This window comes from Leucopleurus acutus (genome assembly GCF_964270905.1).
Source record: "Leucopleurus acutus genome assembly, chromosome: 2".
Classification (NCBI taxonomy): Eukaryota; Metazoa; Chordata; class Mammalia; order Artiodactyla; family Delphinidae; genus Leucopleurus; species Leucopleurus acutus.
In genome coordinates this window covers 16575145-16599388 of record NC_139143.1, presented here as the reverse complement: position 1 = coordinate 16599388, position 24244 = coordinate 16575145, and the positions used below count along the sequence as shown (strand labels likewise).

The window sequence follows — 24244 nt, the reverse complement described above, 5'->3', positions numbered from 1 at the left end:
AGGGTGGCCATATGGAGTCTCCCCGATAACCATTATAAGGATGAGGGACTATGCTCAAATCTTCAGTTTTCTAAAAACTAGATGCATATTTATAGAAATGACTCAAGGTTTTGTTTTTTGGCTTTATCCTTGAAAACAAATGCAAATTAGCAGATTACGAAGACAGCAGTTAACACAAATATTGAAATAAATATTTTGAAACAGCAGGCTGTTAGTTCTGTATTGCGACTATCGTCACTGGGAATAAACACTGACAGTTTAACAGGAAATACTGAGAGAGGAACTGTATATTTTAAGACCTAAGAGGATTTCTCATAGTTGAACTGGAAGTTGTTCACACAAAAGTAATAGCAAAGGACAAAGGACAGAAAGTCAGAGTTTAATATGCTCAGTTAAGCACATGGGTATATGGATTCCAGAATAACCAAGGAGACCCAAGCATGCAGCCCAGTTCATGCCAATATGGGAGAGCTGCCTAGGGCTCTTAGAAGGACTGGAGGTTGTTTTCATAAATGTGTTGCTTCATCAGCCCTATCCAGATCAGAAAGAGCTGAAAATGCAGTTAATAGACTTTGACTTCTCCAATTGCGCATTCTGGTAAGCATGTCGATGAATACAAGGCCTCTTAAATATAATACTAAAATTGTAATAATGGTCATATTAATGATAAATACATTAGTCATCCTTCTCCAATACTAGTGATTTGTCGGGGTGTTGCCACTCTGAGATAACCTTTTCTAACTATGGGAATATAAAACAACCTTTATGCATCAGGAGTATATACAAGGGATTTCAAAAATATCTTTTAGTATTACAAATTGTTTTTTAATTTCACAATAGTTAAATTTAGAGCACTTTTAACTTTAGATTAGATTTTTAAATACATAATTATAATGTGTATATATAAAATATTTACATGTATTATCATATCTGTCTTGGTCATGGTAAATGATATTTTAATACCATATACTTATGGAATATGTATAAGGAATATGGAATATTCCTTATAAGATTAGTTTTCTTTAAATTTTCCTAGCGCCTTTATGGAATTCAAAGTGCTTTGAGTTTTGTGGCAAATAAATATATAGATTTGTTTTCTTTTAAATATATTTATTACCATATGAAGCAAATGATCTCTGATTTAAAGAGAATTGGGAATCTCCTAGCTTGTCATCAAATGCAGAAATTCTTTCTACACAAAGGTCTACCTGACACTTTAGATGAATCCTTCTGTTGGAATATTTTGTAGCTCACAAGTCAGCCTATCACTGAGTAGTACTGAATTATTGGAAATATATTTTTCATGTTGAACGCAAATCTACCCATTTGCCTTAATTTTTTCCCTTTTTATAAATGTAGTGCGTGACAGTTCTTTAAAATTTGAAGACTGACATCATGCCTTCATTTAGGCTGCTGTTTTCCAGTCTCAGAACTCCAACTCTTCATGATTTCTAAGTCCCTTAAACTCCTGGTCGTTTTCCGTTGGATGCAGATTTTTGAGTCAATATTCATCATAAATAGTGACATCCAGAATTTAACACTATGCATCAAACATAGTCCAACTGAGAAACTTTTATTTCCTATGATCTTTCTACCATTTCATTCATTTTGAAATGAATTAAGATAGTATTAAAACAGTATAATATACTGGAAAGAGCACCATGTATGAGGTCATAAGATCTAGAATTCCATCTCAGTTCTGCCACAATTTAGCAATTTAACCTTGGGCTACACAGCTACAATGGCCGCACACTTTTGTGTGTTTCTTTAACACATACGTGCAGAGAATGGCGGCATCCAGGTTTTGATCACTTAGGTGAGGGGATCAAAGGTGCGTTCTCTGAAGGAACTGAGAGAAAAGGAATAGGACCCAGAGTGGAAATTTGTAGGTGTGAAGTACAATTCCCTTTTTTCACCATTCACCCAAATGCAGCTACAGCATCTTCTCCCTCAACAGAGTATCAGAAATTTCTTCTTTGGAGAAACTAAATAGCCTGTAAGAAAAACTTCCACATACCGGCATTTGGGCAGCTCCAAATGCCCAATCACTTTAAAAGGAACCGAAGCCTGCCAATCAACAAAACCTGCTTATGTACATACACACCCAAACTGGCATTTCAGTTCCTCATGTGCATGTGTAAACAAACAGCTGAAGATCACCAGCTGCGTGAGGAAAGGCTCCAACTTAAAAGGGAAGGTGATAATAACCAATTGAAAAAATAAAAATAAAAACACCACCCTGGAGGAAATCGGTATCACAGAGACTAAATGAAAGTTATCCTCTGAACTTGAATTATTATCAGTGCTGATTATTTTTCATTTGCCACACCTCCAATCCATTCTACACACCTGCACTGGGAACAAGCCCTACAAATTGTTTTACAGATGGGTTTAGTCTAACAGAACACTAGTATTCAGCAGGAAGAAGTTGGGGGTATTTCCTCCTCATTCCTCTCTCTTCTTTGATGCCACACACCTCTGGCAATAACTGAATGCCTCTACAAGTGTAGGTCACGGCCAGGGGTCGGGGGCTCTCACTTCTCCTTGGTTCTCACTATAGCCATTAATGTTATTCCTTCCCCTTAATTCTTCTACCCTAGAAATAGCAACATCGCACTGTTGCTGGTCTCTGGATGCCAAAACCTCTCTTGCTGAGCCCTTAACCCTGTGCACATCTCTGCAATTACCCTTTCATTTAACTCTCTTTATTTGAGGAATAAATCCTGAGGTGGATTCTGCTTCCTGCCAAGACCCTTTCTGCTCCAGTATTTTAGAGAAATATGAGATATTTTATTAATAGAACAGAAGGATACAAAAAAGAAATGATCAAAAGAGTAGAAATATTTCATGAAAGTTAAAAATTATTGCTAAAATAAAAATTTCAGTAGAAGGGTAGGAAGGAAGTCTCTCACAAAAGTAGAATGGGAGGATAAAGGCCCAGGATAAGGAAAGGGGCAGAAAAGTATAAGAGACTCCCCACGTAACTTCTGGAGGTCCATCATCCAGCCAATAAAAGAACAAAGAAAAGGGCTTCCCTGGTGGTGCAGTGGTTAAGAGTCCGCCTGCTGATGCAGGGGACATGGGTTCGTGCCCTGGTCCAGGAGGATCCCACATGCCACAGAGAGGCTGGGCCCGTGAGCCATGGCTGCTGAGCCTGCGCGTCCGGAGCCTGTGCTCCACAACGGGAGAGGCCACAACAGAGAGAGGCCCGCATACAGCAAAAAAAAAAAAAAAAAAAAGAATAAAGAAAAATAGAAAATAGAAACAAGGAAATTATCACAGAAATAATATAAGAAAATACTGGAGAACTAAAGTATCCACTGATGCTCAGAACAATGGAAGCAAATAAAAGTCATAGAAGTCATAAAATTGAGAAATTTCAAAAACGTCAGGAAAAAAATTGAAAACATCCTTTAATGACCTACAAATGTACCACTGGATCCTCCAACATGTTCATACCAAGGTCACACCTTCTCCAGGTCACTTCCAGCCAATGACTGAGAATGATGGGGTACTAAGGCAGGATCATTCTGGCAAGACAGCAGACTCCTCCAAAGGGTAACTTTGGCTTGAGGACGAGCCATTAGCCTTTCTTGAAAACGTGCTGCAATCCCAGTCTTTCCCCAATTTTTCTTCCTTCTCTCTCTTCATAGGTGTCAGACTTGTGCTACAGACTGAAGGTTTTCCCCACTTCGTCCTGCTTCTTCCCCCCAATAAACTTCTTGCACATCTAATTCCATCTTAGCATCTGTTTCTTGGTGAACTTGAATTAACACACATTGAAAAAGGGAAAAAAATAGATCACTTTCAAAGAGGAGAAACAGAATAGTGAGTATTTAGCAATTTTGAATGTTAAAAATAAGGGAGCAACTCCTTCAAAATTCTAAGGAAAAATAATTTGCAACCTAGAATGTTATATGCAGCCAAGCTGCTAATCAAATTTCAGGACAGAATAAGACATTTAAAATAAGCAAAGACTCCAAAAATTGCCTTCCATGATCATTATTATAGCAGTTGCTCCAGGAAAAACAAGGAAATAAATCGTGAAAAGGTAACACAGATCCACAGAATAGTGAGTCCAGCCCAGGAGAAAGGAAGTTAAGAAATGTCTTCTCAAGAAGACATCTTTATCGTGTCTAGAGAAAATTCAGTTTGTTTGGAGCAGGACGAAGGGGAGGCCAAACAGGGCATGCTCCAGAGGAAAGGGGGACTTAATTGGATTTCCTACTAAGATAGAATAACTGGAAAATAATTAATGGCATATATAATTTGCATATAAGAGGAAAAAATAAGGAAGATAGAAATTAACCAAAAAAGGAATAAAGTAAATATACTCATCCTACATTAATTGCTTTTGTAAAGAACCCTACTTCCATAATCACAAAAATGTAAATACTGATATAGATTCATCTAAAAAGAGATACAAGTGGAGGTGAGAAGTTTAAGAGAGTTAAATCCTCCTCTACCATATTACATACAACTAATTTAAAAGATCTGAGGTGTAAAATCAGGCAATATCAGATCAGCATATAGTTTAGAAACATTCAGTGAGTACAAGAAGAAATAGCAGGACCCTGGTCCGGGAAAATCCCACATGCTGCAAAGCAACTAAGCCTGTGCATCACAACTACTGAGCCTGCACTCTACAGCCCGTGAGCCACAACTACTGAGCTCACGTGCCTCAACTACTGAAGCCCATGAGCCTAGAGCCCGTGCTCTGCAACAAGAGAATAAGTCACCGCAACGAGAAGCCCGCGCACCGCAACAAAGAGTAGCCCCCGCTCGCCACAACTAGAGAAAGCCCACACGCAGCAATGAAGGCCCAATGCAGCCAAAAATAAATAAATTTATAAAAAAATAAAAGAAGAAGAAGAAATAGCTAAGAGAAGAAAGTGATAACCATTAGGGACTGGGTAAAATAATGTGGTATGGCGATTCTTTTATCTAATATGAAACATTTGTTAATAGGTAATATATTTAACAATATGCATGTGTTATGTTGATATATATTCTTCTTTACCATAAAATGGTAAAAGAATTCTAAATTAAAAAAGAAAACTCTAAGTTTTCATTGATTGTCTCTTTCCCAACTTTTGTACTATGTTCTATTCTTTGCTTTTCCTTCGAGCTCTCTGAAAGACAGTTTTTAGACATGGTTTAATGTCACAAAATACTGACGACTTATATTGTACTTGGCGATTAATGTTTCTATAAACTAAAAACATATATATATATATATATACACAATCTAATTCATGAAATTTTATATCTGTTTGCTTACTTTGAATTAAAAATAGCCTCATATAAAACTGAATGTTAATTCTGTAATATCATAGGGAGGTATATATTTACAAATATTGGCTCCGTTTTTCTCTATCTTGTCCTTGATAATAATAGCTGCTATTTGAAGAATGTCAATTATATGCTCAATGATTCCTATACTGCATGCCTCACAAAAATTCTGCAAAGTAAATACTGCTGCTCCAAAGTGTACAGATGAAGAGTCCTAATTTCTGAAAGATTAAGTAACTATTTCAAGGTTACAAAACTAGAGAGTGGCAGAACCATGATTTTAATCCCCGTTGATCTGAGTCCAAAGTTAGTGTTCTTGACCACTCATTCTTGAATTTGTCCATGAGTGTTCATAGCACCATCATTCATAATAGTCAAAAAGCAGAAACAACTCAAATGTTCATCAACTGGTAAATGGATAAATAACATGTGGCTTATCCATAAAATGGAATATTAATTGGTAGGAAAAAGGAATATAGTACTAATATATGCTACAAAATGGATAAACCTTGAAAACATCGGGCTAGGGGAAAGAAATCAGTCACAAAAGACCACATATTATAAGATTCAATTTATTTGCAACGTCCAGAATAGGCAAATCTACAGAGACAGAACGTAGATTAGGGGTTGCCTAGGACTGGGCAGGAATGGGAAGAATGGTAGGGGTGGGGGAGTGACTGGAAAGGGTATAGGATTTCTTTTTATGATGATGAAAATGTTTTAAATTGATTATGGCGATGGTTGTACAACTTTGTGAATATATCAATGCTAACCTCCACAGAATTGTATATTTTAAATGGATAAACTGTATGGTATGTGAATTACATCTCAATAAAGCTGTTACAGCAAAAACAAAATAAATGAATATATCCTTTAAAAAAACCTTTGCTGATGTATGCAAAGATAGGTAAAGAATTATACCCATAAAAATCTTTCTAGCCAAACCAGGGCTACACAAAATCAACATGCTGAAAAACTAATTTGCTTTGATGAATGACAAATTTACACTCAAAACAGACCTATTGTTATGCACTATTAACAACCAACAACTACACTGAAGCATTAAACTTGGGGGAATATATTACTTATAGCTTGAATTTCTGTCCAAAAAAAAAGTCAGTTTTCTGCACTTCAAGCTAATAATGTTTTATTAAAGCTACTAATCTGTAACTCTGTAGCTAATTTTTAATTTCATTATATAATTTTCTCATTCATAACCTGGGGCAATTTTTGCATATCAAGCTAGATATTACAAAGAAACTTATCTACCAAATGCAGACTCAGCCTTAAATTAATCAATTCCATTTAGCTTTGTGATAAGTCCACTCTTGGTTAAAGAATATATCCTTGTGTGTGTGTGTGTGTGTGTGTGTGTGTGTGTGTGTATATATATATATATGTGTATATATATATATATATATAGTTTTTTACTATTAACTATAGAATAGATAAACTATTTCTATTAATGAAAGAGCAGATAAGCTAAAGTTATAAGCCCAGTGTTGTCTGGCCTTGAATTGTGCAACACAATTCTAGTGCAAAACGTATTCTGATATAAAATATATTTTACTAATTTATTTTCTGTAAATGATTTTATCCTGTCCAAAGACAGAGGAATGCACTAGATCTTTCATATGTTCTTTGAAATCCAGAAACTATACATTTTAATGCTTGTTGGTAGAAGTAATTAGGATACATCATAATTGCTTTGATACAATATTAAAGTTTGAAACATAACCTTGAAAAGATATCACATAAAAATATTGCCTTTCTCTACATCTGTGTCTTTATGCCTGTCCTGCCCCTAGGTTCTTCAGAACCATTTTTTTTTTGAGGACATGGGGAGGGGGAAGGGTAAGCTGGGATGAAGTGACAGAGTGGCATGGGCTTATAAATACTACCAAATGTAAAATAGATAGCTAGTGGGAAGCAGCCGCATAGCACAGGGAGATCAGCTCGGTGCTTAGTGACCACCTAGAGGGGTGGGATACGGAGGGTGGGAGGGAGACGCAAGAGGGAGGAGATATGGGGATATAAGTATACGTATAGCTGATTCACTTTGTTATACAGCAGAAACTAACACACCATTGTAAAGCAATCATACTCCAATAAAGATGTTAAAAAAATTGCCTTAAGTTAATGTAAAGTAACTTTTGTCCTAGGCAAATGCTGAAAATCAACGTGCTTATTGAACAAATATTATATGCAAGTCACTGTATGTGGAAAGTATCCTCTAAGGTGGCCTCCAACGATCCCCACTCCAGAAGTCATCCCCTTGTGTGATCCTCCCCTTTGAGTGTGGGATGAACCTAGTCTCTTGCTTTAAATGAACAGGATACAGCAAAAGTGATAAGATGTCACTTCTGATATTAGGTTACCAAAAGGATACGGCTTCCATCTTGGATGTTTTCTCCTGTTCTCTGGTTCAGTTGCTCTGAAGGAAGCCAAGTTCCATGTTATAAGCTGTCCTATGGAGAGGTCCACGTGGCAAGAAACTGAGGTATGCCAGTGGCCAATGGCCGGAGGAATTGAGGCCGATGTGAGTGAGCTTAGAAGTGGATCTTCCCCCAGTCTTGCCTCCATATGAGATGGCAGCTCTGGCCGAGAGCCAGATGGCAACCTCATGAGAGACCTTGGCCCAGGCCCAGAGCAAAGCCCTCCCAGATTCCTGATAGATAAAATGATGAGATAATAAGTGTGTATTGTTTTAAGCTGCTTTGGGTGGAATTTGTTATGAAGGAAAAGGTAACTAGAGTCTGGATTCCAATGATTTTCAATGGAAAATAGGATAAACAAACATGAAGAAACAATCCAAACAAATCTGTTGCATATTCTTCCATGAGAAAGAAGAAAACACTTTATTTCAGTAAAATTAATACCCTAATAGATATTTTTTAAATGTACCAGACTATTTAAATATAACTATTATGAAAAATGCAATTGAACATGCATGCCAAAACATAGGTGTAATCATGTTGCTGCTCTCCTTAAAAAGGAAGTCCACTCCAAGCTTTAATATGGCCTAAAATGCCCTGGTATGTTATGGTCCCTGCTGGATCTATCCCTAGCCAATCCTTCCATCATGTTCCATGCACCATGTCCCTACCACCCCCAGAGCACAGCCCTAGCCCTTCCCCAACACTGTCTTTTTACAATACCCCATTCCAAGATAAAAATAACAACAATGATAATAATAGCAAAGGAACTACAAACAGTCTAGGAATAAATACAAGAACAAAGAGGGGGTAAACAATTAGGAAATTAATCACTGATGGAGAATATACACCTGAAAAATATATGACCTCCAAGAGAGGTAGAAGTAAAAAGAATAAGTCCGTAATATGATAAAGAATACCAGGCTAAACCAAATTGTCAGCACAGATACACCACACTCTCTAGTGGCTAGACGTATTCCCAGTAAAATCAGGAACAAAACAAGGATAAATGGAAATGTCTGTTGAACAGAAGAAACAGGCCTTTCTAAAACCACCCTCCACGTGTTTGTCTCTTTGAGAACCTTCTCCTATTCAGGCACAGGACTTGGATGAAGCAAGTGACGCCTCTAAAATGTAAAATTTAAGGATACACTGTCAAGGCTGGGAAAGTGCAGGGTCGGCAGCTGCATGACCCTGGCAGGGAGCGCCTCCTTAACTTCTGTGCCTTAAGAGTCTCCCTTGCCTCACACTAGGCCCAGTCCTACTCAAATTCTCCCTCTTGCATCTTCCACTAGCTCTTTCCTCCTGACAAGCTCAAGCCTGCCATTTACAGCCAGCCAGCCCATCAAGAGAACTTTGGATTTCTTAGGAAGAAAGTAAATAGCAGCCCCTGTGGCCCACATGTTTCTGAGTGTTCCAACTTTTCTCATTAACTAAATCCTATTCCAGCTTCCCCAAATCTTCATTGCTATTTCCAAGGAAATCAACTTTACAAATTCCCCATACTCAATCTCCAAAGACCAGACTCTCTTATACACACAACATATGCGAGAAAGTTAAAAGTGGGGAAGTCAGTTTTTAGACATTTCTTATGATATATATATATAATTTTAGGGTCTCAGAGAACACCTTTGTCCTAACAATGTCGATTGTTCTCTCTAGTTCAAAAAACGTTAAGAGTAAAATGAGATAATGTATGTGAAAACTGAAAGTAAAACTATTATGTAAATGTCAACTATGATTCGTCACTATTTCCTTTTTATTGAAATCTATTATAAGCATACGTCGCTTATATGTTATTGGAATGGGGCAATATTACAAGAGGAGAAGACTAGCTTTTTTTTTTTTTTTTTTTTTTGTGCGGTACGCGGGCCTTTCACTGTTGTGGCCTCTCCCGTTGCGGAGCACAGGCTCCGGACGCGCAGGCTCAGAGGCCATGGCTCACGGGCCCAGCCGCTCCGCGGCATGTGGGATCTTCCCGGACCGGGGCACGGACCCGTGTCCCCTGCATCGGCAGGCAGACCCTCAACCACTGTGCCACCAGGGAAGCCCAAGACTAGCGATTTTTGAAGTAATATGAAAACTTAGTACATAGAGCTTTGGTAAAGCTGAATGAATAGTGCTGCAATAACTTTAAATCTACAGAAGACATCGCCCTAAGGCCTAAATCCAGGTGTTATCTTTCTATGTGTTTACAGAAATAAAAACCGACAGTAAAACAGTCCATTTTAATGTGTTCCATAATGTTTTCTTCTTTGAGAGGCAAGTTCTTGCCGATGAACATGTTCTGAGGATTGCCATACTTAAGCCTTCATCTATGTAATCCTTTTACAGATAAATCCATCTCAAAATGAGGCAATTTTACTGAAACTAAGCTATTTGCATAGTGTCAAGGTAGGCCTACGACACACATGAATAATCTAATTTACAGTCAAGAGTATAAGATATTTAAAAATACAACAGCCTCAAATTGTTAAAGAGAATCAGATATCTCTATCTTATCAATAAATTTCTGCCTAAAATATCACTTAGTTTTAGAAAGTATTCCTAAGTCTGATAATGATCAACATCTATGGAGTAACCTTTCTAAAATTGTGACGAGTAGGCTAGTGGTTATACTACTCACCTAACTGCATCATTGGTCTCTGAAACAGCTTTCAGGTACTCCTTCAAATAAAAATAATTAAAGCAGTATTTCCGAATCTTATAGCCTCGCCATCGCCTCTGAATCTATTGAATTAAATAAAAAGATGAAATATGCCAGTGAACATTTTTAGTGAAAACATTAATAATTCTTCAAAATCAAGGTAATGATGATGACTCCTATCAAATAAAGTCTTAGGCTTTTCCACTAATATAACAGTTGCAAATATAGGTTGTACTCATAGATTTATTATAAAATATTATAAAGACAAAAACATACTCTAGGTTACTATAATTTTTTATAATATTTATCATTGTTTTACAAATACTAAATGTGAAATTAACTATTGAAAGATCAAAAATTTGCTTTACCAATTCCTAACTCTTCTGCTTCCTGACCAAACAAATTTTTTGTTTTTCATAACCAACGGGCTTGAAGATTGTATTTCATCTCATTAAAATCAATGTTCTTAATGGACTCTTTTTTTTGGCCACACCATGTGGCTTACAGGATCTTAGTTCCCTGACCAGGGATTGAACCCGGGGCCATGGCAGAGACACCACCGAGTCCTAACCACTGGACTGCTAAGGAACTCCCTTTAATGGGCTTTTTAAATTCAGTGCTATCAAAATCTTTAAACAAAATGTTGTCTTGTACCTTCATCATGACATTTTAATACTTCTTTAATAATAACAGTAGGTAACATTTATTGAGCTCTTATTATGTGTGAGGCACTATTCTAAGGGTTTTGTTTGTATGTACGCATTTAATCACTAGAACATTTCTATGAGATATTTACAGATGAGAAAACTGCTGAAAAGAGAAGTTATTCAATTTTCCCGTAATTACTCAGCTATTAGTGATGGATTCAGGAATCAAATTAGGACTCAGGGGGCCCACTCTCTAAACCATTGCAATATAGAACTGTGAACAAAGTGAACTGCAATTTTCAATGAACAAATATTTCTGTTGAAAGTATCTTTTTTTCTTTTTTGAGAGGAGAGGAGTGTTGGTGTCTAAGAAAACATACTTAAGTGGGCTACTAGATGCCTTAAAAGCCCCAGTCATCATAAGAAGAATCAATCTCTTTAAGCTCTATTTTTGCTAATACAACCTCTATTAGAAAAACTCAAAACAAAAATTATAATGTATAGATCCTAATTTTGTGGAAAACCAAAAAAAAAACTCAACTTCTTTAAAGGAGTAGAAGAAGAAGAAATAGAAAAAATTGAAAAAAATGTTAACTTAGCCTTGTATAAAGACTTAACTTCATTCTCTAAAATTTTCCAGCAGTTTCCATCTATTTATGAATTATTCACATACTATGAACGATTCTTTTTCTGGATATGAAGTCCTTCCAATGTTTTGCAAAGTTAGCTCGGCTAGGAACACACATCTTTAAAATTTATTTTTTCATAGGAAAAAGTAATTAATAAGAGAATGAGCCTCAGCCCGTTGGGTTTTATCCCAAAAGCCTATGATTTTTTTACTAAATATGCTGAGTTTAAAATTTTTATAACCTTGAATGCTGGATCTATAAGAATAAACAGGAAAAATATTTTACTTGAATTATGAGCCCTTATTTTTCTCTGTTGTAAAATATGGCCATTTAAAAGGTATTTTACAATCTGAAATATTAAATGTGAAGACTTTGAAGAAATGTTTCAGTCAACCTCCCAGTATGAGAATGACTAAAATAACTGAAGTTATGCAAAACCACTTATCTTACTGTTCTTATTATAAGAAAAATTAAATCAGAGAAATTAATTCTGCAAAGTAAAACTAAGTAGAATAACAAGCTAGTGTAACGATGTTATAGAATGTGTCTTTCTAAATATTTTTCAAATGATCTTAATTTAGAGCTTAATTATTTAAATAAAGAAAAATTAATTTTTCTAAAGTTCTATACTCAGTTTAGAAACTACCTCCCTCTAATTTGACCAAAACTGTATTATGGCTGGCAAAGAGACAGGAGGAATTGATATAAAAACCATTTTCCTAATGAAAAAGAATAACCAATTGTAATATGTATATATATATATATAAATTATACATGTGAATAATGACTATTTTCCTGGCTTATTTAATTTAATCATTACAGTATCATTCTGAAGTAGAGATTATTAGCCTTCTTTGATAAAAGAGGAAATTGACACTTAGAGAGCTTAAATAAATGCCTTGGGTCATACAGCTGGTTGGATGGCTTCACATGAATTTCAGCTTACTTTAGTATTAATTGTATTAAAGACAGGAACAGTTGTAAACAAAACTACTGATAGAAAATCCATCATCAGCAATAGAAGTGACTCAGGAAGCATGGGAAAATATTAGGATATCAAATACTGTTAAGGGATGGACTACCTATTACATTAAAACACCACTGAATTTTAAATAAAATAAGATTAAATGTGCCAGAAAACGTAAAACATGCATGCTGAAGTACTGAGAAGGAAAGATGGAGGATAGTGGTTTATGATTAGGTCATGGCAGAGTAGTGGAGATGCCCACTTGGAGAAAAGTTGAAAGGGCAAACTCTGAAACTGGCTGAAAAATCTGTGCCAGTAGGAAGGGAACTAACAGAGGCCAATGGCATGGGCTCCTTCCCACCCCACACTGAGCAAGTAAAGAAACAGCACTAACCACACCCTCAGAGTCCACCATTAAGCTCTCAGACAGTCTTCTAATGCACCAACTCCTTAAACATCTACCCCAAAGCATGCTACGATTCCTTTCCAAGACAAATCCTGGTATTCACAACTGGGTATTAAAGCTCATAACAGGTTAAGGGATGGTTAAGATAACAAATTAAAACTCACCCACACTGAAGTATAATAATCAATGTTTCAATGCCTTTGTTAGAGGGGAGTGAGTGAAAACAGCTGGAAGAAGCTGGAAGAAGCTGAGTGAAGATGCCGCCATCCAGTGAAGTAAAGAATCTAAAATTTACTGAACTCCATGAATCTGCCGGGTATTAGGCTAACTGCTTTAATCCTCATGGTAACCTTGTGAAGAGGGCATGATCTCCATGTTAACAATGAAGAAACTGAGGTTAATAACTTGATTAAGGTCACAGCAATACCAGTAAAAGTGTAAATGACAGAGCCAGGACACAAACCCAGCTCTGTCTTATTCCAAAGCCCAGGCTTTTCCCACTAAAACATCTGAGGGATGTACTGTATAAAGAGAAAGAGTGTGTGCAATGCTCTTTAATATAAAAGACACCATTTTCTTACATTATAGGGAGCCCAGTTTAACCAGTATCTAATTGATATAAGATACAAATAGCTGAGATTCTACCATACTTCCTGTTATAGGAACAAACGACATCTTAAATTTTGCCTATGTTTCCTGTTGATATCCCAGTACTAGTGAATAAACCTAATTTTTTTTTAAAACAAAGTACTTTCAAGAGGCAAAATGACTTTTGATAACAAAATGACTTTTTGATAACTTCAAGGTGAGTGGGTTACGACTTCCAAAAACGGGCTAGTATTCATGTCCTTCAAAGTAATTAGCAACTTTCAGAAGTGATTGGTATAAAACAATTATTGTCATTGATCAGCTCTGAATAGATAATTTTAAACAAAGTCATTGTGTGCTCAGCAGATTACAGCTTGTTAACGGGCAAGTTCTAAATGACCTCTTAAGCTAGTCAAATCAATGATGCATATTCCTCATTAAGTAACATCAAAATGTAAGTGGTCTTATAAATAATGTTTATTTTAAGCACTAAAATAAATGGCAAAACCTTGATATATCAAAAGCCATCTGTTCATAGAAAAGATTTTCTCTCCATTGGGTTTATTATTATTCCTCAAAATTCATAGTAATCTTAATGTTATCAAAAGAGAGAAAAAATGTTTTGGCACCTAAAATTAAAATTAAAACATGAAAGACAAATTCACTGATGATACCCTTCCCAGGACTAATGCTCTAAATGTATATGAGAGCATATAAATAGGACACATCATAATTATACTTTTACTTATTAGAATGTTCAACATTCTAGAAGACTATGCAGTGAGCACAGAAAAGTGGGTTTACTAAATTTTCAAAGATAGGGTGTTTAAAACTAGTAATATCAAAGTTTTCATTCTCAATGCCACTACATTATCATGTCAAAAACATACCTATATATATGTTATATATGTTTTTTATATATATATATATATATATATGTTTATATGTTAGTCTAGTGGTCCTCTTGTTATTATAGTCCTTTTTTTCCTTTAAGTGAGGATTTCTATCTGAACTAAAATGTCTTGGGGCACTAATTTCAAGTTAAATCATTTAAAATAACTGCAACAATAAAGGATCGGTTGAGACACCCATGAATACCATTGAGAAAGTACATGTGATTGATCAATAACATGGACAAGGTTTCCAGGGTAAAAGAAATTCTACCTTAAACAATTAATTACATCTGCAGTTCTTTAAAACTCTCTAAGTTTTAGATTATTACCATTTTTCATTCCTCAGAGATCTTTGAAAATGAAAGGAAAAAGTCTGTTGGAACATATTTTTCAAGAGAGATCTCCAAGATACTACACGTTAGCACTTCTTGAAATCTGCATTCATATGACATTATTCCAGTTAGGATTCTAGATGTGTGAGATGACCCAAAGGAGGCTTTTCAAAGGAATTGCAAGGAATCAGTAATGCTTAGAGAGTTTACCTTTGTTAACTTCCAAAGTCTGTGCCAGATTATATATCCTCATTAGGTTAACTTTACTGAAGACCAGTATATTCTAAGAGTTAATTTATAAAGGGAGAGATCCGCAGTTGAAAAACAGCAGTCCTAGTAACTATTTGGTGGGGCTTCTAAACTTTTAACAAAGTTAAAGTCCTCTTTTCTTTCTACTAATTTTTCAGGGTCCAAAACAGGTAGGGCGGAGGTTCAAATACAACCAAATTCAAATTTTTGGATCACAAAAATCTATGTGATCTGCACCTTATACTCCATACAGGAAAGAAATGACAGATTCTCTTTCATCGTTTGCTACATCCTGTACAAAAATCCATTTAAAATTGTAGCAAGAATGGTGTTTTACCTGAGGTTATGATAGATGACAAATCCGGATGCTAACAATAGCAATATGTGAAGACCACAGCTCAAACATTCATTTATAAGGTGACGTTTTTCATCCTAAGCCCCATCCAATTCTGCCTACAAGGGGAAGCACGTGACACTGAATTGGGATGTCTCAATTTGGTTTTCAACGAATTATTACTAAATTTAGAATTCCCTGAGTGAAATGTACTACCAGTAAGAACGCTCATGAATTACCCGGGTCATGGGGTCAGGCAACCAAGAAAACCAGAGTGTAAGCAATAAAATTTCCCTAACAGCTCAGTCGAGGGTTCATGTAGTTGCTCTCATCCAGATTTCTGAAGAAAGGAGAAGACTAGAAGTAAAGGCAAGTCTATATGTGACCAGAAATAACGGGAATGTGGGTACCAGACCTCTTGGGTTCAATTCCTAACACTGTCACTTACTAGCTATGTGACCTTGGGCAAGATACCTTTCTGCGATTCCATTTTCTCATCTTTCAAATGGGAATCATAATGATACCTACCTCAGAGAGTTGCCCATGTCAGACAATAGTTAAAATATTTAAAATACTTAGAATGGTGCCTGGAGAGTGGTAACTGCTATGCAATTGCTAACTGTTGTCATTATTATTTACCAATGTTCCTGACTTACCAAGATTTGGAGTTACGTGGTGTTGCAATCTTGTTCTTGCATATATGCCTCAGAGACATATAGCTCTCACTGGCGGTTGGTTTGACTAAGGTATACTCAGGTATCTACCAGCTATATCCATTCACGCTTGGGTAGTAAATATGAGAATCTGGAACCATTCTATTGGGGAAATGGGGACCTCAAAGACACAGTTGAGGCTGAATGGACGTATCCCCAGAAATGGAAGAATTAGATACAAGACATGTGCCACTCCATACAATAGGCTTCATCCTGGATGCGGTCAGCCAGTAAACAAAAGCCATAAAGAAAAAAAAATCCTAAATGTCGAGAACCACGAATCCAAGTACTGGAGAAAAGGAACAAGTAAAAGACCTTAGGATGGATGAAATAATTCCACTAAACTGCACTTGTTTTTGCTACCTGTGGATATTTGTAAATGGGCTTTCTACACATAAAGTAATTTTGCCTTTCGTCTTTATAGTATTAGAAAACTGATTCTCCAAGCCCTGTGTTTGGAGGGTCTGCAGTGACACCCAAGTGCTTAAGTAGATGCTCAGTAGCATCAGAAATGGAGGGTCAGTTCTGCGCCAGGCTGTAAAAAGATACACAATCGTACACCTCGATGGAACAGGGAGAGAAAGAAGTTGAGTAGATGAATCAACTCATGACATTTGTATAAGACATTAAAAGCTGTTCAAAGAGTGAGAACTGAAAAAAAAATTGGGGGGCCAAATTTAAACGAGATCCACACAGCAGCAGCCAAGATGCTGGAGGAAAAGCAGAACCTTAAGCTGGAGTAAATTCAAATTAAAGACCAAAAAGGCAATAATGTGTCGCACGGAGAAACGGGAGGAGTAGGGCCCCAGGAGCTAAGATAAAAATTTACTGAGCAATTTACTGCTGTATTAATTGACTGTCACTGGCCTAGCTGCAAATCAGTTGCAGGGGTTTTGTACAGGCACACTGTGGGTTCTGACAGCAGCTGATATCATCGCAAGCCTACTTCAAGCTTGTACCTGTTATAACATTTTGGCAACGTCACAAAGCTCATGAGGTCTTCCATTCACATATGAACTGCACTGACCAAATATTACCTTCCCATGTCCAGTTTATCCACACCACCTAGCCTAGTCGGGCACTCAAGAAAGCCTTAAAGATCTACCAGCAAAGGCTTAAATAATTTCCATGAAGGCCGCCAAGGGACCTAAACAAAGAATATTTAAAACAAACAACTTTTTTACTCCTTGTTTAAAAAAGCATGAGCCAACGTTCATTGATTTATTCAGGGACATTTATTTAACAACCTAGTATAAGCCAGGAACTGTAGATACAAAGACTAAGAAGATAGGATCCGGGCCCCAAGAGACTTACAGTATTTGGTGGGGGAGGGTGGACACAGGCATGTAAATTAGTAAGGATAATAAATTGTTGCAGGTTCTACAACAGAAGTATGTTGATGGTAAAATAGGGACATTAAAAAAAGGAGAGTGATCAATTCTACACGGGTAGGGGTATGGTAAAATCTTTAGAGAAAAGGTGACCTTTTAAAAAATAAAGGCAGCATCAAGATATGAATATCTATGACATTAAATAATCACATACATATAATTTATTCTTCATTATAAAAAAGTGACATCTATTTAGGAATGGATTAGCTACAAATGAAAATTTTAAATTCCTTCTCTTTTCAGAAATGCTCCACTAGCCTCTTTGACAATTGAATGTAACTTGTCATGCTAGTAGTCAATAGTCAAATACATAATTTGCAATTGAATCAGTATATGAGGCAGAGTAAGACGAAAGTTTTTTATTTTCTACTGTATGATTTAGGTGCATATATAAAAATATATCTGTCTGAATATTACTGGCCATATAGATTTCTGGTAGTTATCTGTTACTCCTAGAAATTCTTCCACCTGTACACTCACTGCCACCCACATTTTAATCACTTAAAGGGTAGCTCTTTTGAGCAAAGTTACTTCATAGCTTAAAAACTGAAAAGGCAGAGTTGTGGCTAGTAGAAGTAAAACTTCAGCTGCTGGTATCAAGCTAGGGTTGTAATCTTCAGATGTGTATGCCATGAAGGTATGTGGACCACACATTGGTCTCTTCAGCCTCTCATTCCCGCAGAGACAAATTTTCAGAGCACCATCTTGCAAAAAATCCACTTACAAATAGATTTGTCCAAGTCCATTACAAATAAGTTCAGTTCCAGTCATGTGATCACTCAATGCTAAAAATTAATCTTTGTTAGGTAATCACATCAGCCTCTTGTGCCAGCTGATTCCTCATTACCAAGTTACCAAATTAACTCATCCAAACCTCTGAAGGAAGTCTTTGAACATCTTTGTAGAGAAGGGTTTCTATTATAAGTTTCCCACAGTAGTATTTACATCTCCACAGAGCCTCACAAAAACTCCTGAGTGTCTTTAGTGGATCATTTCAACCTCTATGTAATGCTCAAGTCTTACTTTCCTTTGCTTTAATGACCACTGCATCCCCACCTCTACTGTTCTCTCCTGGAATGTGTCAAATAAAAAGCAAATATGGGACTTCCCTGGTGGCACAGTGGTTAAGAATCTGCCTGCCAATGCAGGGGACATGGGTTCCAGCCCTGGTCCAGGAAGATCCCACATGCCGCGGAGCAACTAAGCCCATGCACTACAACTACTGAGCCTGCGCTCTAGAGCCCGCAAGCCACAACTACTGAGCCCGCGTGCCACAGCTACTGAAGCCCGTGCTCCACTACAAGAGAAGCCACTGCAATGAGAAGCCCGCGCACCGCAACAAGGAGTAGCCCCTGCTCACCGCAACTAGAGAAAGCCCATGCGCAGCAACAAAGGCCCAATACAGCCATAAATAAATATATAAATTTATTAAAAAAAAAAAAAGGAAAGAAAACAAATCTGGACCTAGAAAGGAGAGACTTGATTTGAAAGAATTACTGCAAGAAAGAGGGGGTGAGTGATTCCTGCAGCGATGGAGGTGGACTATTGCGATAAGGAGAATCTTTGACCATAAGATTTGCAAACATGGCGAAACTCAGGCAAAAGGAGTTTTCCTTTTAATAGGAAGGTGTGAACAAGGCTGGAAAGAACCTGATGTGGGGAAGTGGGATAAAAGGGTGGCATAATCATATAGGAGATCTGAGAATGCTTTACCCTGAAGCCCATCTCAGGAGGAGGTACTAAGGAGATGCCGTATGCTGGCTAAAGTTCAGGGACCTAGGGGAAGGAGAGAAGCTTAAGCACAGTTTGGTTAATAAACATGTTTTTTCCAGTTGACCAATGGAGACAAGCAGTTCAGCTAATCATTTGTGAGGTTAGAAAAATGGGAATTTGGGGGACTGTGTCTGGCCTTGTCATAGGTAAACAAGGGGCCATCCACAGCTAAGTCATATGGGGAAGGGTGGGTTTCTTTGCAGTAAGCTGTTTCCAAAACACAAAAGAGTTGGGGGGGAGGGGTTTAAACTTTGCTGTTTTCTAGGATCACAGGACTTAGGGAGAGTTCAACATTGTCCGCTGATTTTAAGCAAAGATGAGGTAACCCTGGGCAATACTATTAGGTGTGACCGAGCAGGACCCTATGGGGCCTTCCCAGAACTGACCCACACCCCGCGACCTCCATATGCCTCTTGTCTGTAGAGAAGTTTTAGCCTCCTAGGCCTTCCCCAAGTTCCAAAGAGTAAATTTAATCAGAGAAATGAGAAAATGCAGAAAGAAAGGAAAACAGTCAAGCGAGACAAAATAATAATAGTTTAGCCATTAAACCAAGTTAAGGACCTTTAGCTCCTCCTCAAGGACTATAGATAATATTCTGAGCCGTATGCTTTGAGCTGTTTTGCAGATACTGAAACCACCACCAAGCAGAAGAAGTTAACTGTATGTTGCCCGCAAGCACGGAGACCCCAGGCCGGTTGGAACCTGAAGGTTGATGATGTTGACTCCTGATGACCTCACCACCAACCAATCGGAAGAATGTTTACTAGCTGATCACACACCCCACAATGCCCCTCCCTCACCCTGTCTTTAAAAACCTTTCCCTGAAAGCCTTCAGGGAGTTCGGGCCTTTTAAGCACTAGCTACCGGAAACCCTTGCTTGGTGCCTGAAATAAATGCTCCACTTTCCTTCACCACAACCCGGTGTCAGTAGATTGGCTTTACTGTGTATGGGCAAGAGGACCCAAGTTTGGTTCAGTAACGTTAGGAAATGTAGCTTTTAGTATGATGTTAGAATAAGTCAAAAACACTGCCTTCTCAATGGCTTGGTTTGATATGAGTTTCTTAGATATGCCCAGTCAAGGTAAAAGGAATCTTAATGATTCAAGCCAGATCAGAATTCAATACAAAATTGGGGGCTAAATAATAAACAAGAAAATGCATTTTTCTAACCCTGACTCCTGTGCCTCTGTCTCCCTTGGTGACCTATGGTGATCTATGGGGACGTCTAAGCCTCCTGCCATCAACTGCTTTAGGTCCTCCGTCATCTATTGTTTTTTACTTTGCAGACGTATCTGACAAAGGGCATGCAGAAAAGAAAAAAATCTAACACTGTTTTAGGCTCAGAGGTTAAGTCTTTGGCAGAGCTGTACAGAGAATCAGAATCTCCTCAATTCCCAGACTCAAGCATCCCCGTTAAAAGAGGAAAGCCACATTATTTTCTTACATTACTGAATTTCTAAGAAAGGTAAATATAGACCAGTGCATCTGGAGTATCTGCCTCTGGAAAAGAAGCAAAAAAGATCTACTTCTTCCTCTTCTTTTTTCCCCTTACACTACAGAACCACCGAGAGGTGGACAGATACTAGAGATCTGCCCTGGGCTGGGCTCCAACACACTCACATCTGCATAGGAAGGTCCCTTCCCAAAGCAGTGTAAGTCAGCAACATAATGTTAATTCAACTTGCCTTAGTTCAACACAGGACTTTCAGAAGGTATTTTACTATCTTTCTTCACCCAAAATAAAATCCGTTATTAGCAGAAGCAAGAATTAATAGATTAATGAGAGAGAATATAATAGGGTAACATTAAAACACAGGTTTTAAGGATGTTAATGAAATTCACTTAAGAAATTTCCCCATTTATAATAGCTTCACAATTAAGCTAAAATCATACTGTCTGATACAAAAGAAATTATACTTTTGTCGTGGCTCTTCCCCAAATCTCAGCAGAAACCAAGGAAGCCTCATAATCGCTAAATTCAGCTTCCTATTAGGCAAATAACACATAAAAGTGAACACAGAAATGATAGAAATAAAACTTCGAAGCTGGAAACTGACTTTATTACTGTGAAATCATATGAATAATTTCTAATTGATTTGTATTGGGCAGGAATCTTATATTCCAGAACCATGCTCATCTATTTATCACAATATTTTATATGACATATGGAAACTAATACATTGCTTCATTAATATTTACAGTCTTTCTCTAGTCATGGCTCAGAGATATTTAACATTCTAAAACATAAGCATTGATAACTACATGTTTTACATTTTACTCTAATTTTTAACACTGCCCAAACTATTTAGTACAACTAACTTTTTAACTATGTACTCTTTTCTCTCTTTACCATTAGCATATCAATCAAATTTGCATTATACTGGTTTGCTCATTTTATTAAAAGCGAATTCAGGGCACAATTGACTTTTCATTTGTTTAACAAGTGAAGAAATATTTACCCTGACAGCCATTGCATTGTAGAGATTCATCTTCATAGTGTAATATGCTAACTGTGAATCGGGAAAAAAAAAAGATGGCATATATTTTAGTTTTACACAAAGACAGTGCAGCCTATTTTTACATATAAAAGATAAGAATCTTTATACATAATACATAATTAGAGTTCTATGCTTAGAAAAATGAAATCAAACTTTGTATTGAAGAGATAGGCTTCCTAATACATAATGCAGGCTTAACCAGAAAAATCTATGGTAGTCAAACTAGGAGCTAATGGAGATATATGACCATAAAATGCTCTCCGCTGAGTTTGATAATCAATGGTGCTCTACTGAGAATAGAATAACAAAGCAGAAATATTCACAAGTGCTGGTGACACGTAGTATTGTATGATTTATTCACTGGGGTTCTTTTAGCCAAAACTCACAGAAACATAAAAGGAATTCATATTTCAAGACGTCTGGTTTAATGAAAAATTCAAAGAAATGCTGTCTTCAGTCGAAATCGTTCAAGGATATGGATGCAGTGATGGAGCAAAATTGTGCCTTCCAACCATCTGTATAAAATGTTATGTACTTAGCTGCCTCCTGAGTAATCCTTGGGAATTTTGTTTCATTTAATATTCATTTTAACACCATAAAATCATAAATACAATGATATCATGTTACAGCAAATCCCCTGACATAATGAAGACTTCCTAAAGACTTGGTTTCTTTCTAATAGAGACACATTTGTCTTTTAATGCACGAATCTCTGTGACAGTAAATAATCATTTAGCAACATAGTTTATTTCAATGAAAATATTGCTTTAAATAAAACTTCCACATCTGCTCTTTCAATTAAAAAGACAATTAACATAATTCATGACAGTACAATAAACATTGAAATACATATTTTTTCCACACAAAATACACCTTTATCCATTTTATTCAGTCAAAACTCATCAGACTAATATAAACTTGAACTTAGTTAATAGGTGTTATGTTTCAGCAAAAATCAGAGATAAGTGCCTTAGCCTTTTATATAGGGGTTTTCTTCCTCCCTGCAACAAACAGGAATTCATATAAAAGGGTTTCACTGTAATTAGTATTGTTTGAATTGCCTGATCTGATCCACAGCAAATTGTCTGTGGAGAGCAGCAGGGCTAGATTAGTTATCAACAGTCTGAGCAGTTAGTAAACAGTTGGTTGCAATATGTTATTTACAAATGAACACAATGATGTTACTTCCTTTTAAATTCTCTTTCTTCGTTATGGCAAGCGAGGCATAATTCTTGGTGTTTGAGGTCAACTTAAAATATTTTCTTAGAGTATTTCTTCAAGGCAACTATAACCATTAAATATTTTTACACAGAAGAAACATATTGGAAATTATATATTTGAGAAAGTTGGGTTCAGAAAAAGATATTGTTTCTTATCTTTTTTCATATTGCTGTTCAGTCAGCAGCAGTGAGCATTAGCGAGCTTTCAAGCCACAGACCTGAGTTCAGGTCCTGACGTTGCTCTTACCAGCTGTGCGGCTTGAACAAGTTACTTGAAGTCTCCCAGTCTTGACTTCTAGCCTTACAAAATGGGACATCACATACTCCATGGAGTTCTTGTGAAGAATAAAATGAGATCAGGTATTTAAGGTACTTGGGACATAGCTGATGGTCATTAGGAAAGGGATTATCACTGTTACACATTTTGTGGCTAAAAGTATGTGATTTAACTATAAGTAAAATTCCAAACGGTATAAGAGGTTAAATTTTATTCTGAACAAAGAAGAGATATAGGTTTGAGCCTAAGAATTTTGAATTTTATAGTTAAAAGGTGGGAAAGCACTTTGATTCCAGGTTATCATTCTCATGTGAAGCACAGACAGATGTTACATTGACTCTCAATTCTATAGCCCAGATCTGAAAGTACCACAAAAACATCTGAGAAAACATTGTATGATCCACTTATATGAGGTACCTGGATTAGTCGAATTCACAGAGACAAAAAGTAGAATAGTAGTTATCAGGCACTGGGGGAAAAGGAGGAGCTAGTGTTTAGTGGGTACAGAGTTTCCCTTTAAGATGATGGAAAAGTTTTGGAGATTGTTAGTGGTGATACTCGCATAACAATGTGAATGTACTTAATGTCACTGAACAGTACAGTTAAAAATAGTCAAAATGATCAATTTTATGCTATATATATTTTACCACAATTTTTAAAACCACTAAAAAATAATTTGTGAATGTGAATCATGCATTTCCATAAGCTATCTATGAGACACATTAGATACTCTGAGACTTTGTAAAATACTGTCTCTATATTTCTATTCTGAGCAATGATGATTATTTGTTATACTAATATTTGTTCTTTTGTTACATGAGTAGTTAAATTATAATTCATACTAAAACCCTTGTTCTTAATATTATTTTCCAGGATTCTGTCCTAAAAGTTTTCTTTTTTTCTTCCATTCCATGGAGTTGGATAAGCAAATCTATCACAGCTACTAAATATTG

General features: G+C 36.6%; 1 protein-coding gene across 1 annotated transcript in view; it reads right to left on the bottom strand.

Annotated features, from left to right (window-relative positions):
• The window catches only part of SPATA17 (spermatogenesis associated 17), a gene marked incomplete at its 3' end in the record, with an annotated part of 184498 nt that overhangs the window by 123077 nt on the left and 37177 nt on the right, over positions 1-24244 (bottom strand). The window contains exons 4-5 of the mRNA XM_082857904.1: positions 21756-21806; positions 10354-10457 (exon numbers count right to left, since the gene is read on the bottom strand). Of these exons, the coding sequence (XP_082714030.1) occupies positions 10354-10457; positions 21756-21806 (155 nt within the window). The remainder of the gene's footprint in view (positions 1-10353; positions 10458-21755; positions 21807-24244) is intronic.